At 35.6% G+C, this 16,650-nt stretch overlaps 2 protein-coding genes across 2 annotated transcripts; both read right to left on the reverse strand.

The window, feature by feature from the left end:
- On the reverse strand, positions 1 to 1,689 carry LOC108840435 (pirin-like protein At1g50590). The gene is made up of 5 exons (XM_018613265.2): positions 1,483 to 1,689; positions 1,354 to 1,392; positions 985 to 1,013; positions 719 to 897; positions 1 to 633 (listed from the first exon to the last, which is right to left on the reverse strand). The coding sequence occupies exons 1-5, from the start codon at positions 1,640 to 1,642 to the stop codon at positions 108 to 110; spliced, it is 933 nt and encodes a 310-aa protein (XP_018468767.1). The 5' UTR covers positions 1,643 to 1,689; the 3' UTR covers positions 1 to 107.
- A 2,211-nt stretch (positions 1,690 to 3,900) lies between these two features.
- LOC108809104 (scarecrow-like protein 5) lies at positions 3,901 to 6,517 on the reverse strand. Its single transcript, XM_018581238.2, has 2 exons — positions 6,361 to 6,517; positions 3,901 to 5,752 (listed from the first exon to the last, which is right to left on the reverse strand). The coding sequence occupies exon 2, from the start codon at positions 5,750 to 5,752 to the stop codon at positions 4,139 to 4,141; it is 1,614 nt and encodes a 537-aa protein (XP_018436740.2). The 5' UTR covers positions 6,361 to 6,517; the 3' UTR covers positions 3,901 to 4,138.
- Between the last annotated feature and the right edge of the window lie 10,133 nt (positions 6,518 to 16,650).

The following is a 16,650-nucleotide window of genomic DNA, read 5'->3' on the forward strand; positions in this document are numbered from 1 at the left end:
GATCATAATTAAATTTGGTTTACTGATTATAAATCAAACTGACATGAAGAAATCAAGAAAAATGAATAACTATAAGGTACAAACTCATTGAAACAATTTGTTAAGTATTAGAACAACAATCCCAAGTCAGAGGCAGCTTGAGACTTCCAATGTCTAGCTTTTTCGAATCCATTTGTAAAATTCTCAAAATCATCAACGGTTTGATCAATCTCTTCCTGTGTGTTCATAACAAAAGGACCAAACTGAACCACTGGTTCACCTATAGGCTCACCACCAACAAGGATAAACCGAAGCGGCAGACCTGAATCAGAACCATTCCAAGCCTCTAACCGGTCCCCACCTAGGCCTAGAATCAGCAAGTGATGCGCGGCAGCAGTTGAGTGTTGTGACCTGGAATCCCCAAAATGGCCATGGCCTTGAAGAACATAGACAAATGCATTCCAGTGAAGTGGAATGTGCTGAGAGATTTTAGAACCAGGTGTGAGAGTGAAGTCTAAATACATTGTTGGTGTTCTTGTGCAGATCTTTGACTTAACTCCATTCCATTCTCCTGCTATGATTCTCACCCTCACACCATCTTTCTCTGCTTCTGCTATATCCTTGCTCTCTATCTCTTGATAACTCGGCATTACTCTGAGAATTCACACACTTTGAAGTAAAAATCATGGATCACTCCACATTTACCTATATGAATATTTTTTACATAAAAGAAGCTTACAGTTTATGTTTTGAAGAAAGATTGATCCAAAGCTGCAAGCCTTTGTTGCGAGTAGTGCCAGTAGCGTTAGAAGAAGGCATTTCAGAGTGAACTATGCCTTTTCCTGCCGTCATCCATTGTAATCCTCCTTCTCTTATTACCCCTTTGTGTCCTTCACAGTCTTCATGCAAAATCTCTCCCTATGTATAATACATACCAATAATGCATCAAAAACTTGGCGTTTTGTTTTTGTGAAATGGAATTTGAAGATGAAAAGAGGTCAATACCTCTAACATGTAAGTGACCGTCTCAAATCCTGCTTTTGAAAAGGAAAAAAATATTAAACGCGAAAGAACAATGTTATATAGCAATAGATTTGGTTACTAGTCATACTCTGTTTGTTACTTTTTAATGTTATATCCTTGATCGTTTTTTTTATCGCAACTTGAGTATTTTAACAAAATTTAAACCATAGAAGAGAGTAATTTAAGCAAAATTATTTGTTAATAGTAAAAAAATAAATGTCAAACGCAGATGAAATATAGTTGCAATGTCTTCATGAATACTCAAAATATTAAATAAAAATAAAAATATCATGTAGACACAAACGCAACGAGTAAAACTACGTGTAGAATATGCGGTAAACCAAAACCAACCTCTGTGTGGATGATCTGGGAATCCTGCAGGAGCCGAAACTGCAAGTTTTAAAGATGTTCTGTTAGCTATCTCTGACAAGTTGGGTTTGAAAGAAGCAAGCAAAGACAAACAAAAGAAAGATGGCTCACCTGAGAACTCATCCAGAACAAGAAATGGGTCGAAGTATCTCAACTCAAACCTTCCTATGCTTCTTCTTACAACAGCACCAAAGCCTTCGTGCTGCTGTCTAGCGAAAAGCTTCTTAACAACTAACCTCTTCTTACCAGAAGCTTCCTCTGAGATTGGCATCTTCAATCTCTTAGTGAAGAATATGTTTTTATTTGTTAAGTCTCTCCTCTGGCAAGGATGTATTTATATACTTAAGAAAGAGTTGTTGTATTTGACAGTTGGCCAAATTTAAGAGGATGATTTACAAGTCAATTAATTTGGTTTTGAGGACGCCTTCTCTTTGCCTTTAAAACATTAATTAACTAATTTTGATTATACAAAAAAACTTCATTTTTTGTTTGCTTAATTAAAAAAAGAAACAAATAAAAACAAAATTTAGCTGAATGAAGAAAGAATGATTTGGACCAATATTATTAATGGTTTGTTTTACGTCATCAATTCATCATCCTCTCTATCTTATTAGAAGTTTCAATTCGAAATGTTCTGGTAGAAAGACAAAAGTGAATGCATCATCTCTTGATTCGTTAATGGACCATGTGGTGGATTTTTGCATGCGAAATATTTATATTATTTCTTGATTCTCTCTTTTGTATCCAGAGCTTTTAACAACGATGCACTTATATATATGGCAATGCTATAACAATTGTTTTTCAAATCAATTGATATACTATACGATCTACTCGTTTTGTTATTTAAGATGGGGTAAAGAAAAAACGATTACTTTGAAATTTTCAAGACTAACTAATGTAAGTTCTAGGAAGCTAGAAGTCCACAGCTTATTCAGAATTTGATTTACAATTATATCTTTTATTTGAGAAAACTGATACTACATTTTCCACATATCTAGATAAGCGCACAGGTTTGTGTGCGGGGGATCACGTGACATAAAGGCTTTCGACAGCATGGCGTAAGGATGACGCCACATAAATGGCCAGACGATTTATCCATTCGTTGTCTTCCTGTGGGTACGTACTCCTGATTTGAAGAGTCAAAGATATTACAAACCCAAGTCTTTGACTACTATTTATAATTACACCGTAAGAACAAGGGTCAAAAGCTCAAAACTTCTGGAAACTTTAGGTGTCTGACGAGTGTTTACATAATCATGACGTCATCAGGTATCTAAGTATTTTCTTTCCTAATCAAATAAAAGGATGTATTTATATACTTAAGTAAAATTACAACATTGACCCCTCTCAAACAAATTCCTGCCTCCGCCACTGCCAGGTATACTAGATTAATTGGTGAGGAGGCGGTTGACCAATTAATTAGACAGTTGTTTACATGTTTATAGTGGCGACAACCACTTATATCATCAATTATAACTTTGGTTAAATCGCCATCTCTTTTACCGAACCACATTTTCTTTAACCGTAATATTACCGCGTCAAACGCACATTTTCTTTGATATGGTTGGACTATATTTTTGTTACCAATATAAAAACACAATCAAACTAGTGTGGCTAATCATAATGGTACGGTGTCAAGAAAGAAGAAGCTAATCATAATATACACAAGTACTTTTTAAATACCATTTTTTTTTAAATGAAATTTTATTACGATCGAGCGTTACGAATGAAGTACATCCGCGCTCACGTTAGGTTCACCACCAACCAATGTAACATTAGGAAAACACCTTGACCAATAATTAGCCATTCTTCTGGTATCAAAGACGTACAAGGCAACTCCAGTGAATCACAATTCACAAAGTAACAAAACCTATATTTCATGTTGTAACTTGTAAGAGACGTCGCATTGTGCCCATCAATTGTTCAAACATTTTAGTTATACTGACACATCTTTTTAGTTTATTATTCAGAAGTATTGATTTTACATTTTTAGCTCAATAATTCCTATATTTTACAAGTGTATAACAAGGGTCAATTAGTGTTTAACATTTAATAACTTTCTAATTGGTTAACTAGAAACGTGGCAAGTAGTTCAACCTGAAAATATTCAAAAAAAAAACCCTAAAGATTACATGATTTGAGACAAAACCAATGTTACACGCTTTACCTTTGAGTTTGAATTTTATTTTGTTAATTAATTAGGAAGAGTGTTAAATAGAAAGAATTTGCTTTTAATTTCCTCCAGACCCAAAACCAACTTGTATTAATAACAAAAACATGACATAAAACACTTATTTTACCGGATTTTGAATTAAAAACATAATAAAACCGACTCGAGTGCTTTTAAATCACTAGTCTACCACGTTCACTTGACCCAGAGTCTTATGACATTCGATCAAATCAATTAGGTGACTGAATATTACATCAACTTCATGATTTCTTATAGGAAAAAACCCAGAAAATCTGCAATTTTCCTAATGTCGGTGCTTGATAACGACAAGAAAAAAGAGTTGACCAACATCTAACGTAAAACCAGAAAATCTCATCAATCTAACACATTAAAACAGAACAACAGAGTTGTCACAAGGTTTCAATGCCAAATCATAGTTTTCTTATGAAAATTAAAAACTTTAAACACCAACAACCAACCTTACTACTATTACTATTACAACATTTCTTCGGTTCATAAGTTGTTTACTTTTACAAAACAGAATCAACAAACTGTAAAACATCATCTAAACTCTCTCTCCATATCAAAAGGCATAAGTTACCTCCAAGCACAAGAAGTGATGAGAGGCTGATTCTTCCACCCTAAATACAACGCTCCATCCCTCTCCTCAAGTGTATACTTCTCTGAATAACTCTCAAGCAACCCTTTGATCGTCGCATTCACATAAGAGCTCAACGGATAGGGCTTGAAACCCGCCATGTGAAACCTCGACCTCCACTTCCCCAAAGGCTCATGCCTCTCTTCTCTTTCAACCCCTTCGCAAGCTATAAGATTCACCACCTCCCTAGCCAGACAGTGCTGCTCCACATTGATCCTCTCCTTGTGATCCCTAGCGAGCTTCACATCTATGGACTCAAAAACCGCCAAGTAATGGTTCATCGTCTCCACAAACCGAGGAAGAAACGGCGCGGTGTTTGTGTTCGCTTCTTGCTCAACCAGAGTCACAACGTTGGGAGACAAACGCTTGACAAGCCTCAGCAACCTGTCTCTGTGATTCTCCACGGTCACACTCTCGTCAGGCATGTGGTGAAGGACAAGAGGGAAGTTAACCGCCAAGGCTTCTCCGTTTCTAACTCCAAGCTTCTCTATTTCCACTTCCGTGCAGCACAAGGCAGCTCCGTGAAACTCAAACGGCACACCGCACATCTCAGCGAGCTTCCCGAGTCTCTGTCCGACTAACTCAAGCCCTCCTTGTCTTGCAAACGAGGATCTTGGATCATCAATCCCCGTGATCCTCACCCTCGGAGGTCCACCAGGACGAGCCCCCAGAGCACGGATCAAACTCACCCACTGACCACCTTGAGAGATTTGAAAATCTATAATGTGCACAAAGCTCTCGTTCTTCACAGCTTCAGCTATAGCTCCGTTGGCAGATTCGTAACCGAACTTGAAGTAAGGACAAGCTTCGTACAAGATGTGCATGTAGGTGAGAAGCTCAGGACCTGTGGGGTCTTTGCATCTAAGAGCTTTGTAGATTGAGCTGCCAGAAGAAGCCAGCCGAGCGACGAGGCCTTCAAGCATATAAGCTCCTAAGCGCTGAACAGGCTCTCCAGAGACAGAGACCATATGCTGTAGCTGAGAGATCAACCAATCAGTCATCGCCACATCGCAGTTCTCAACTGCTTTGGCGCATTCGTAGAGCGTTCCTTTTAAGTCTCCTCTGGAGATCATCTCCATGGATCTGTACATAGCTGAAGAAGCAGCAGCTCTGTGTTGTTGCTGCTGTTGTTGTTGTTGTTGTCCATACTCATAACCGTTGAAGCTGGTGTCTTCTAGATCAGGCTCCATCATTGCAGTCTCCAGGTCTTTGAGCATGAGACTGAGCTCTGTCTCGTTGTTGTTTGTGGCGGAAGATCCGCTTAGAGGAGAGTTGTTGTTGTTGTCTTCAGGGGAAAACTGAGATGTGTTGTTGTTGGTGTTGTTGGATTGTGAGACGGGACTTCCGTTAGAGGAAAAGCTTGTGGTTGAAGAAGTGATGTTGTTGTTGTTGTTAGGACAAGGATGATGAGACTTGGTGCCTGAAGAGGATTCAAGTGTACAGTAAGAATCAAAGGTCTGAACAGAGATGTCCATTTGCTTGACTACTGAAGATGGTTGATGATAAAACATTGAAGATCCATCTTGAATGATATGTTTCTGTGTAGCCTCCATCTGCCAGCAAAAAAAAGAAAGAAAAAAAGACAGTTTCTTAGATCTTGAGAGTTCTAGTTTCGGACAAGAACCCTAAAATCTGTTCAGACAACCTTAAAGGTTGTATCTTTACATAGATAGATTCAGTTCAAAGGCTGACCCAATACGTAAAACTCATAAACAAGATCAAAACATGAATTTAATCATCAATAGAGAGAGACAAAGTTAAGAGATTTAAACCGTAACTGTGAGCAAAAGAAGACTGTTACATAACCACCTAAGCTGAACAGAGACAACCATAAAGGTTGTAACTTTATCTAGATAGATTCAGTTTGAAGGCTGACCCAATAGTCAAAACTCATAAACAAGATCCAAACATGAATTTAAATAATCAAAAGGTGTGACAAAGTTCAGAGATTTAAACCGTAATTTTCTGAGCTAAAGAAGACTGTTATACATAACCGTAAAGCTTGATCAATTCATTGCATAATCAAACAAAAGGTAAGTTATTCTGCAGATAGGTTGAAACTTGAAGGAACAGAAACTCAACCGACATAAGAACTTGAATTTGATTGGAGAAAGAGGATGAAGATTGAAGCTTTGAAATCAAGAATCTCAAGAAGACGAACCTTGTTAAGTTTACAGAGAGAGAGAGGTTCTTGAGGTTTCTTGAGCAGGAGATTAGTTGATATGAAGAGGATCAGAGGGCAAAAAGGAATCAAAAGGGAAGTGCTTTGTTGCTACCACTTGCTGCCCACTTTCCACCAGGGGAGAGAATAATAATCTCTCTTATCTCTCACTTTTATCCTCATCTCTTTCTTTACCAAATTACCCCCCTCCTTGACTATTCTCATTCTCATTTACGTCTTTGCCATATCTTTTGTAGCGCGTATTATGACTGCATAACAAAAAAATATAACTTTTAATTGGGTCCAGTCATTATTGTTACTAAATTATGTTTAGGATGTATACTTCTGTTATTTTATTTTATCCGTGGTTGGTTTGGAGGTTTTGATTCGGTTTGTATTCGGTTCGATTTGTGTTTTTGTTTGGTTTAGTAGAGTTTTTTTAATTTAATTCTTTTAATAGAAATCATATTTTAAAATACAAATGTATTGTCATGAAATCATCGTGTTGGTGACAATGAAAAATAAACCATGTAAACTGAAATAATTTTTTTTAAAACACACACACACAAAATTTATAAGAACATAATCATATCAAAGTTAACTAAAGTAAATAAAAAATTAGGAAAACATTGTTAACAATACTTTTTAAAAATAAACTAAGTAAACTAAATATACTATAAATTGAAACAAAAATCTTAAAAACCACAAAAGTTTATAAGAACAAAATCAAACCAAATTTAAGTAAAGTAAATAGAAACTGAAAATCCAACATTGTTAATAAAACTAATATTGATTTTAATGTTAGGATTTCACTATACTGTATATTGCTATTATGTTTAATTCAAATAATAACAAAAACACATTGGTTTGTCGATTCGGTTTGGTTTGGTTTGGATCGATTTCGGTTTGGTTTATTCAGGTTAGAAATCTTAAACCAAACTATTTGATAATAGACTTTGATTTGGTTTGAATCGATTTCGATTCAGTTTATTTGGTTTGACTTGGTTTGATTCGTTTTTTTGCTCATCCCTAATTATGTTTACATACTTTGATAATGTTTTGTCTGAAAAATACTTTTTAACAAATACCTAAATTTAGTTAACCAAATTGTGGTGTAAATTCTACGAAAATAAAATACAATAGTTAGAAATCGTATTTTATGTTTGTATATTTTACACCACTGGTTTGGATTTTCTTTTATATCACACTACTGCTTTGGTTAGTGGAATTGATTTAGGTTTTTAATTTATTTTACTGACAGACAAAAAGTTTTTTTTGTTCTTGTGTACTGTTAAATCATTTCAAATAATAATCTTATTGTTTTAGTATGATGATAATTATGATTGGCAGTTTGCATGATATAAATATTTCAAGATATTTCAAATTTTTACACTCGCGTATGATTTGAAATCGTGATTTAGGTTTTGAACAATTTATATGATTCCTGAGATTATTTATTTCAGTATCTTTCTATATTTTGGGTTACTGATTCCATTTGAAGTATATTTTTGACTAATTTTCAGTTTTTGCGTTTCTTCCGTGTTTTATTGTTCTATACTTCTATTTGTACTAATGGAAAGCATTAATCGCACCAATGATATGATGCTTTTCATCTTACAAATGATGGAATACGAGACTTGGGAGTTAATGAGAGTAGTTGAACTGTCGTGGGCTTACCATCATTTACCAGAGTTTAAATCAATTCTGGTTACGTCATTCTAGTTGTAACAGTTTTTGTTTTGTTCTGTTCATCGAAACATCAAACATCATATATTTTTAACCTCGGAATTTCATGGAACTAAGATCAGTCATATAATATATGGACGGTGTTAACCACGTAGACCATTACAAACTGAATTTGTATTCCTTTGTGTATATATTATATAGTTTTCTAATTCCTCTTAATGAAATAAACACGAGCGAAAGCAAAAACACGGGTTAGTTATCATATCATTCGACTAAAATAATAGCACATGGTCCTCTATACTAATGTGTTAATGTTTAGTCGTTGGAATAAAAATAAAGAACGTACCAACCGAGTCTTTTTTGGTAAACCTCGAGTCTTCAATGAACAATAAAAGTACATACGTAACTAATGTCATAAACATACTATACTGTGGTGATATAGAATGCATTACAATTCAATTTGACCATTTAATTGAACTGTTTTAGCAAAAAAGAAAAACCCATTTAATTGAACTTGAACCATGATCTTTCGGTATGGTAAAAAGGCAAGGGTAAAATAGTCCGCACAGACGCAATCACCGATGAGATCGAAAAGAGATGAGATGACGCTACACGTGCAAGCCAGAGGTTGGTCCGACACTTCTCCCTCTCGGGCCTAAAAGTTTGGGCCTAAAAGTTTGTGATTATTCCCTCCTTTTCTATCCTCTCTTTTTTATTTACTAACACAAGTATCCAGATTGACCAAAAAAAAAAACAGAAGTATCAAGGGGTTTTACATAAAAATGTGAATTTTTACTTTAATAGTTATACAAAGATCAACGAGCTATTTAAATATGAATGACTAGTGATAATTTTAATCTAATCAATGATACATAACATAACATTGACACATTTGCCAAAAATATATTTACCACAAGCAGATATATATATATATATATATATATATGTATTTTGACCCATGCAGATATATATATATATATATATATATATATATATATATATATATATATATATATATATTAGTTGATGTATATTTAGGTAAATTTTAATTGGTTTTCATTTACTAAGACATTCACTTCTCTATTAGAAGAGGAATACAATTTTTATCTACTGTTTCATTAATCATTTAATATGACATATTTGGTTATTTACATTAATCAATCAAATATATATTATTTCTAAAAAAATTAATAATCAATAAAAATACTAATAATAAATCAATTTTATATCAAAATCTGTTGGAAAAAATCTAACAAGATCTAACTAAAATAGTTTTTCAAATAGTATATTAATTGATTTCATAATTAATAATATAATATTATTATAAATTAATGCTAATTAAAAATATGCTATATTTTATAGATTTTATTATTATAGTCTATATTATATTAAAACAGAAATTCCATATCAAATTAATATAAAAATTATAATAAACTGGTAAATTACCCTATTTTATTTGTTTTTGATTCGTTTCTAGCTTATATGAACAAAATCGCTGTAATATGTTTGGATTTATATTTCAGTCTATACAATAACATATGATCTAGTTATTCTTAATATTAGTTGGAATGCATTAGAATCAGATCAAACAATGTGATAACCATTTCATTCTATAACATAATATGTGTGTGTGTTTTTTTTTCCGAAATTGACCCGATAACAGATATGATTCATAAAAAACACCAGAAAATTAAGGTGGAAAATAATATAAACCAATAAAGATAAATCATCTATTTTAGCACATAACAAGTACATCTTCAAAAGCTTCATAATACTAATAACATAATTCCCAAGAATCACATTATGGGTTGTTCTGATGTTTGTGCAACAGATCACTTTTGTTCATCGCAACACAAAGATACATATACAAAATACTTATCAAAACATTGTATTTTCGAATGTGATGTTAAGCTTTACCGGACATGAATTATAGAAAGACTATCAGATAATGAAAACAAAGGCTGAAAATTTCAATCACAACTTGGACTTGAGATGTTGATTTATATACCACCTTATTTGCACTACTGGAGTAAAGAAAACTTTATGAAACTAAAACAGAAAATATATTATATTCAATTGGTTTTACAAATATACACTTGTTCATAAATATTAAAAATACATTAATAAATGTATCATTTTGTGACTATCAGTTTTTAATAAAGTTAAACTAATCTTAATTAATTTAATTATTTTTTAAAAAAAAAATTCTTATACTAAAAATTATAGAAAACAGGAAATTTTGATTTTTGTGAAATAAATTTTTCCAAAAGATGTATCATTGTGGAAATGAAATAATAAATATATAGGATCGGAAATCCATGCTTTCCAACTTTTTCCAAAAGATTTATCATTGTAAAAAATTGGTCCCATGCTGGTATTGAACTCGAAGAAAATATTATCTTCATCAAATATGAAAAAAAAAATTTACCAAAAAAAGAAAGTAAACTAAGTTCCAACAGGAACAAAATTGATATGGACGCTCCAAGGACCAGCACAGGGTGTGTACTGGAATGTTCACACGTTACAACTTTCATTCACTACAAAATCGCCGACCAATTGAATGGGCCCAACTTTTGATTTTAAAGCGTTTGACCATATTACGCGGCTCCTTTGAAGATTTTCAGAAATACTCTTTACACTTGACCTCTCATTTATTTATTTTACATTGATTTCCAACCATATACTAGTAATTTAATTTCTCATTTTCTCTTTGTTTTCTTTTTGTCGTCTCACGAGTAACAACACTGTCGGGACAAATCAATTCCTTCTATTCGTGCGCAGTCAGAATAAAGGAATTACAAAGTCACCATTTATGATTTCTTTGGAAGACTTTTAAAATGAACAAATATTTCCTTGCTACTAATAAGGGCCCTTCTATGAAAAGAACACTAATCTTTCTGTCTACAAAACAAAACTATCACTATAGATAATAGATGATAATTTTGTTCATGTGACATATCAAGACCAAGAAAAGATAACCTACTATTGTTTAACCAGTTCAGATATCAAATTTGTTATACCAGCTCAAATGACGATCAGAACAATTGATTCACATGTACAACTTAAAACTATATGATGTTGATGTAAAATGTCAACCCTGAAGTAGTCGCTGACGTAGTTGCTGAAGGAGACGTTTTGTAGAGTGATGAAGACCATGTGGAGTCGAGATGCTGAGCTGGAGTCAACAGACTTGGACAGCAAGAGAGTATCTTGAAGATATGGAAAGAGGAATAAACTTGAGAAGCAAGTTTATGATTTAAATTTAAAGAAATAAGTGCATTCCAAGAAAAGGAAAGTTGCACTTATTGTTATGGAAGATGTCCATATTCATGTTGCCTTGGAAACTAGGTTTCAGGAACGTGGGGAATAATATAAAATAGCTATGGAGTCGTCTGTATGAAGACAGAGACACAAAGGCTGAGTTTATAGAGAGAGAGAGAAGCTCTTGGAAGTGTTCTGAGTTGTGCTGAAGCAGTAACTGAAGTACTTGACGTAGGAGATATATAAGCGGTGTAGCTTAGGAATCTTTCAGTAGCGTGTGTTAGGGTGTTAACACTAGACGTGTAAAAGCTGAATTAAGCAGATCTTGTAATAGATTGTTTAAAGAAGATTCTAATAAAGCATAGTGGTTGCTTGTTTTGTTGTGTCTCTCGGTTTATTTTCTGCAGTACTATTGGGGTGCCCCTTTTGTTCCAACAAGTGGTATCAGAGCGGGTCACCTAAGTTACTGGTGAGGATCCCGAAGGCAAGAGGAAAGAAGGGAAGATAAAGTACAGCAGAAAGCATGGTGGTTGAGTTTATGCTAGATCCAGAACAATATGGGCACTGGAAAGCAAAGATGAAGGCAAGCTTACAAAGTATTGATATGGATGTTTGGGCATCAGTAGAAGATGGCTATGAAGTTCCCAAGACAGTAGATAAAGATGGTGTTATGGTCAACAAACCATTGGCTAAATGGACAAAGCGTGAGAAGGATATGTCAAGGCATAATGCAAAAGCTTTATTTGGTATTTTTACATCAGTCACAAAGAAGCAGCTAGATCTTATTCAAGGATGCAAGAATGCAAAAGAGGCGTGGGATATTCTGCAATTACACTTTGAAGGAACTGAGAAGGTTAAGAGCTTAAGGATGGATTTTCTCAAATCAAAATTTGAGAACTTGAAGATGAAAGAACATGAATCTGTATCAGATTTTAGTTCTCAACTCAGTGGGTTAGCACAAGAGGCTCGTGTTCTGGGCATGGAATACAAGGACAAGAAACTGGTGAAGAAGTTTTTAAGGTGTCTACCAGAAAGATTCACAGCTTATAAGGCAGCAATGTTTGTGTCTCTTGACATAGATAAATTCAGCTTTCATGAAGTTGTAGGGATGTTAAAAGCTCATGAGATGGAGCTTGATGACGTGGGGAATCATACTGAAGTGAATTTGGCAGTTGATGAAACAACAAGTCAAAAATCAGAGAATGAAGATGAGGTGATCAAGATGATTCGCGTGCTTCACCAAGTACTACAGGAAATGATAAAGTGGCAAGGACATGAGAAAGTTGGTTTGAGAAAGCGAAGACATGAAGCTGGCGAGCAATGTGTCAATACAGAGGTGCAATGTTACAAATGCAGAGGATATGGGCACTTCAAAAGGGAGTGTCCAACTTTCAAGAGACTAAGATTCAAAAGCTTCGAGGGTAATGAATTTGGTAATGCTCAGAAGAAATGTGACAATTTACTGAAGCAAAAGAATAACAGTGACGTCAAGAATGAATCTGATATTGATTCAGATGATAGTGAAGAGTTGAACAACTTGGTGGCGTTTACTACTTTTGAGTCTGGTTCTAAGACGAAATCTGCGGCAGGATCTGCATCAGCATCTGTGACAGGGGCTTCATATGGAAGTGATGATGATGATGGGGATTTTGATCTTGCTGAGAAGTCTGGAAAACTGTATGAGAATTGGCTCAAACAAGTTGAGGCGAATTCAAAGTTGACAAAGGAGAAGGTCAAGCTAGAAGCTCAAGTTGCTGAAGCACTTAAGTATGCTTCAGAGAAAGAAGAAGAAGCACGACATATTAGTGCTCAACTTGCAGAGACTCAGAAGGGTTTGAGGATGCTGAATGGTGGGACGAAGCAGCTAGATCATCTTCTCAGTATTGGAAAAAGTGATCGATGTGGCATTGGATATCAAGGAGAAAGTTCTACAGCTAAAGGTATTTTTGTATCAGCAGGAAAAACTGAGGTTTTAGCTACGTCTGCTACAAGACCAGGGGTTAAAGTGTCTGCAAAAAAGACATCCAATGGAAAGACTACAATGAAGACTGTAACTGATGTGAAGAACACGACTGCTACACGTACTGCTACGACAACTGCTACGGTGACTGCTCTAGAGAGAGTTTCTAGATTGAAGAGTGCAACTCAACGGAAGTTTCGGCCTGTTTGTCATCATTGTGGTGTTATTGGGCACATTAGGTCAAGGTGTTACAAGTTATTGAGGGAGAAGAACCAAACGGTGCAAGCTTATGGTATGAGGAGACATGGTCCTATATGTTATTCTTGTGGAGTTCAAGGACATATTCGACGTGAGTGTTTCAAGTCTGTTCAAAGGGCTAATCATGGAGGATTTGGGCTCAGGAATAAGTGGTCTAGGAGATTTGATCACTATGGAGATGGTGGAATGAGATTTTCTCCTTACTTTGGAGGATATAAATCTTCATATTAGTTTTTGACCATGATGTGACTCATAGGGGGAGAATGAAGACGTGGTTTTCTATCTAGAGGTGATGAGTTCACATACATAGTCAAAAAGGGGGAGATAAGTATTAGTTCGCGGAGTACTACAGGAGGTAGTACGTAACATGTTACATGAAGCTGGAGTTATATTAGAGTACGTGTGTTGATTGCCTGAGCTTGAAAAATGAAAGAAGATACGTGCCTTATGAGAAATATAGACCTCGTAGAATAAAGAGAGAGGTTTCCTTAGTGTGTGTTACTGCTTGGTGTCGAAGCAGTGTTTGAAGTAGTTCATAATGGAGTCTGATGTGGACTAAGTTTTATGGCATTGGAGTTGACGTTTTGTGTGGTGGAGTTAGCCATCGTGTGGTGCTCGTGGTGAGCGTGTGGTGCGTTGAAGATAACGTGCTCTTAATGTCACTGGTGTAGTACTTGGTGCTGACGTACTTGGTAAAGTACTTCTGAGAAGTGGACAAGATTGAAGCATAGACTCAGGGGGAGTTTGTCTATAAGGCTTGACATTTAAGCATCTGTGTTTTAGCTTAGTATGCAATCAAGCAGGGGGAGAATGGTGACGTTCTGGTACAAGGAGTGCATATCTCCTGAGGGAGAAGAGTATGGTGGATGACGTCTTGATGTAGATTGTGCTTATCTCATGGGGGAGAAAAGCATGGTGTGGTGCACATCCCGTGAGGGAGAAAAGCACAATTAGCATGGAAGCTTCCAGGTGGGAAACATGGTTGTTGAACCAGAACAGTATTGTGCTTGATTGGCACACAAAGCTAAAAGGGGGAGATTGTTGATGTAAAATGTCAACCCTGAAGTAGTCGCTGACGTAGTTGCTGAAGAAGACGTCTTGTAGAGTGATGAAGACCATGTGGAGTCGAGATGCTGAGTTGGAGTCAACAGACTTGGACAGAAAGAGAGTATCTTGAAGATATGGAAAGAGGAATAAACTTGAGAAGCAAGTTTATGATTTAAAGGAAAAGAAATAAGTGCATTCCAAGAAAAGGAAAGTTGCACTTATTGTTATGGAAGATGTTCATATTCATGTTGCCTTGGAAATTAGGTTTCAGGAACGTGGGGAATAATATAAAATAGCTATGGAGTCGTCTGTATGAAGACAGAGACACAAAGGCTGAATTTATAGAGAGAGAGAGAAGCTCTTGGAAGTGTTCTGAGTTGTGCTGAAGCAGTGACTGAAGTACTTGACGTAGGAGATATATAAGCGGTGTAGCTTAGGAATCTTTCAGTAGCGTGTGTTAGGGTGTTAACACTAGACGTGTAAAAGCTGAATTAAGCAGATCTTGTAATAGATTGTTTAAAGAAGATTCTAGTAAAGCATAGTGGTTGCTTGTTTTGTTGTGTCTCTCGGTTTATTTTCTGCATTACTATTGGGGTGCCCCTTTTGTTCCAACATATGATTGGGTTGTTACCCAAAGATATCTCTCACTTAAATAAGAATCTTACAAATCCAAAAAAGAAAGCAGAAAACACACATTTTTGCCAATTTCTACACTCGTGCTTTGTCTATTCTTTGTAGAATCAAGAACACCAAGTAGAAACAAGAACAACAAGTAAACCGATATTAAGAAATAACTCTTCTTTTATTGCTTTAGAAAACTGACTCAAAAACTAAAGCTCTCAATCACAAATCACTTATCTATTACCACACATTGGTATCTCTATTTATAGCCAAACATAAGTCCTAATCATAAGACACAAAGGATGTTTAGATAACTCCTAAACACCAAGGACTTTACTATTTCCTATTCTATAACTCAGTAGGAAATAGATAGCTTTATCTTCAAGCTATTTCAAGCTTATCTCAACATTCTCCTCCTTAAGCTTGAAATCATTTCTTGTCACCTCGTACATTCCAATGAGCTCCTTCATCTCCTTAAATTTGATTCTTCCTAAAGCCTTTGTTAGGATATCTGCTTTCTGTTGACTCCCCGCTATGTGCTCCACGTTTACTTGCCCTTTCTCAACACTCTCTCGTATAAAATGAAACCTCGAATGTATATGTTTGCTTCTCCCGTGAATACTGGATTTCTAGTAAGGGCTATGGCTGATTGATTATCAATCCTTATGGTTACCTTCACGACTGGTTCTCCTAAGATTTCGCCAAGTAGTTCCTGTAACCATATAGCTTGTTTAGCTGCCTCTGTACCTGCCATAAACTCAGCCTCACAAGATGAGAGTGCAACCGTTTCTTGCTTTTGTGAACACCACGTGATCATGCTATCATTTAAGTAGAAGATGTGGCCAGTGATGCTCTTCCCGTCGTCCAAGTCTGTGTTGTAAGATGAATCACTATATCCCACAAGTCTTGGTATACTCGGAGTTGATCGCTTGTATATCAGTCCAAGACCAGTGGTCCCTTTAAGGTATCTCAAACATTGCTTCATTGCCGCCCCGTGTGATACTTTTGGATGAGACATGTAGCGACTAAGTACTCCCACTACATAGGACAAGTCTGGTCTCGTGTGAAGTAAGTACCTAAGACATCCCACACTCTTCCTGTATCGTGTAGCATCTATGTCCTTCTCGTTGTCTGAGCGACAAAGCTTCAAACCTGCCTCCATTGGTGTATGAGTCATATTGCAATCTTTCATTCCACTTTCTTCAAGAATCTTCATTGCATACCTTGTTTGGTTCAAGGTTATTCCTCCATCGAACTGTTTGACTTCTATTCCAAGATAATAGCTAAGCTTTCCAAGATTACTCATGTCGAACTTAGAAGCCATCTCAGTTTTGAATGTCTCAATGACATTCTCACTTGATCCTGTAACAAACAGATCGTCTACGTATACTGCAACCACCAATAGATGAACGCTCACACTCTTCCTGTAGACGGAGGGCTCTTTTGAACATTTATAA

This window comes from Raphanus sativus, chromosome 1 (assembly GCF_000801105.2).
Source record: "Raphanus sativus cultivar WK10039 chromosome 1, ASM80110v3, whole genome shotgun sequence".
NCBI lineage: Eukaryota > Viridiplantae > Streptophyta > Magnoliopsida > Brassicales > Brassicaceae > Raphanus > Raphanus sativus.

Coding starts and splice junctions, on each gene's coding strand:
- LOC108840435 (XM_018613265.2), bottom strand. CDS start 1,642: ATGCCAATCTCAGAGGAAGCTTCTGGTAAGAAGAGGTTAGTTGTTAAG. Junction 1,393..1,482: donor TGTTCTGGATGAGTTCTCAG/GTGAGCCATCTT, acceptor TAAAACTTGCAG/TTTCGGCTCCTGCAGGATTC. Junction 898..984: donor CGGTCACTTACATGTTAGAG/GTATTGACCTCT, acceptor TATTATACATAG/GGAGAGATTTTGCATGAAGA.
- LOC108809104 (XM_018581238.2), bottom strand. CDS start 5,752: ATGGAGGCTACACAGAAACATATCATTCAAGATGGATCTTCAATGTTT.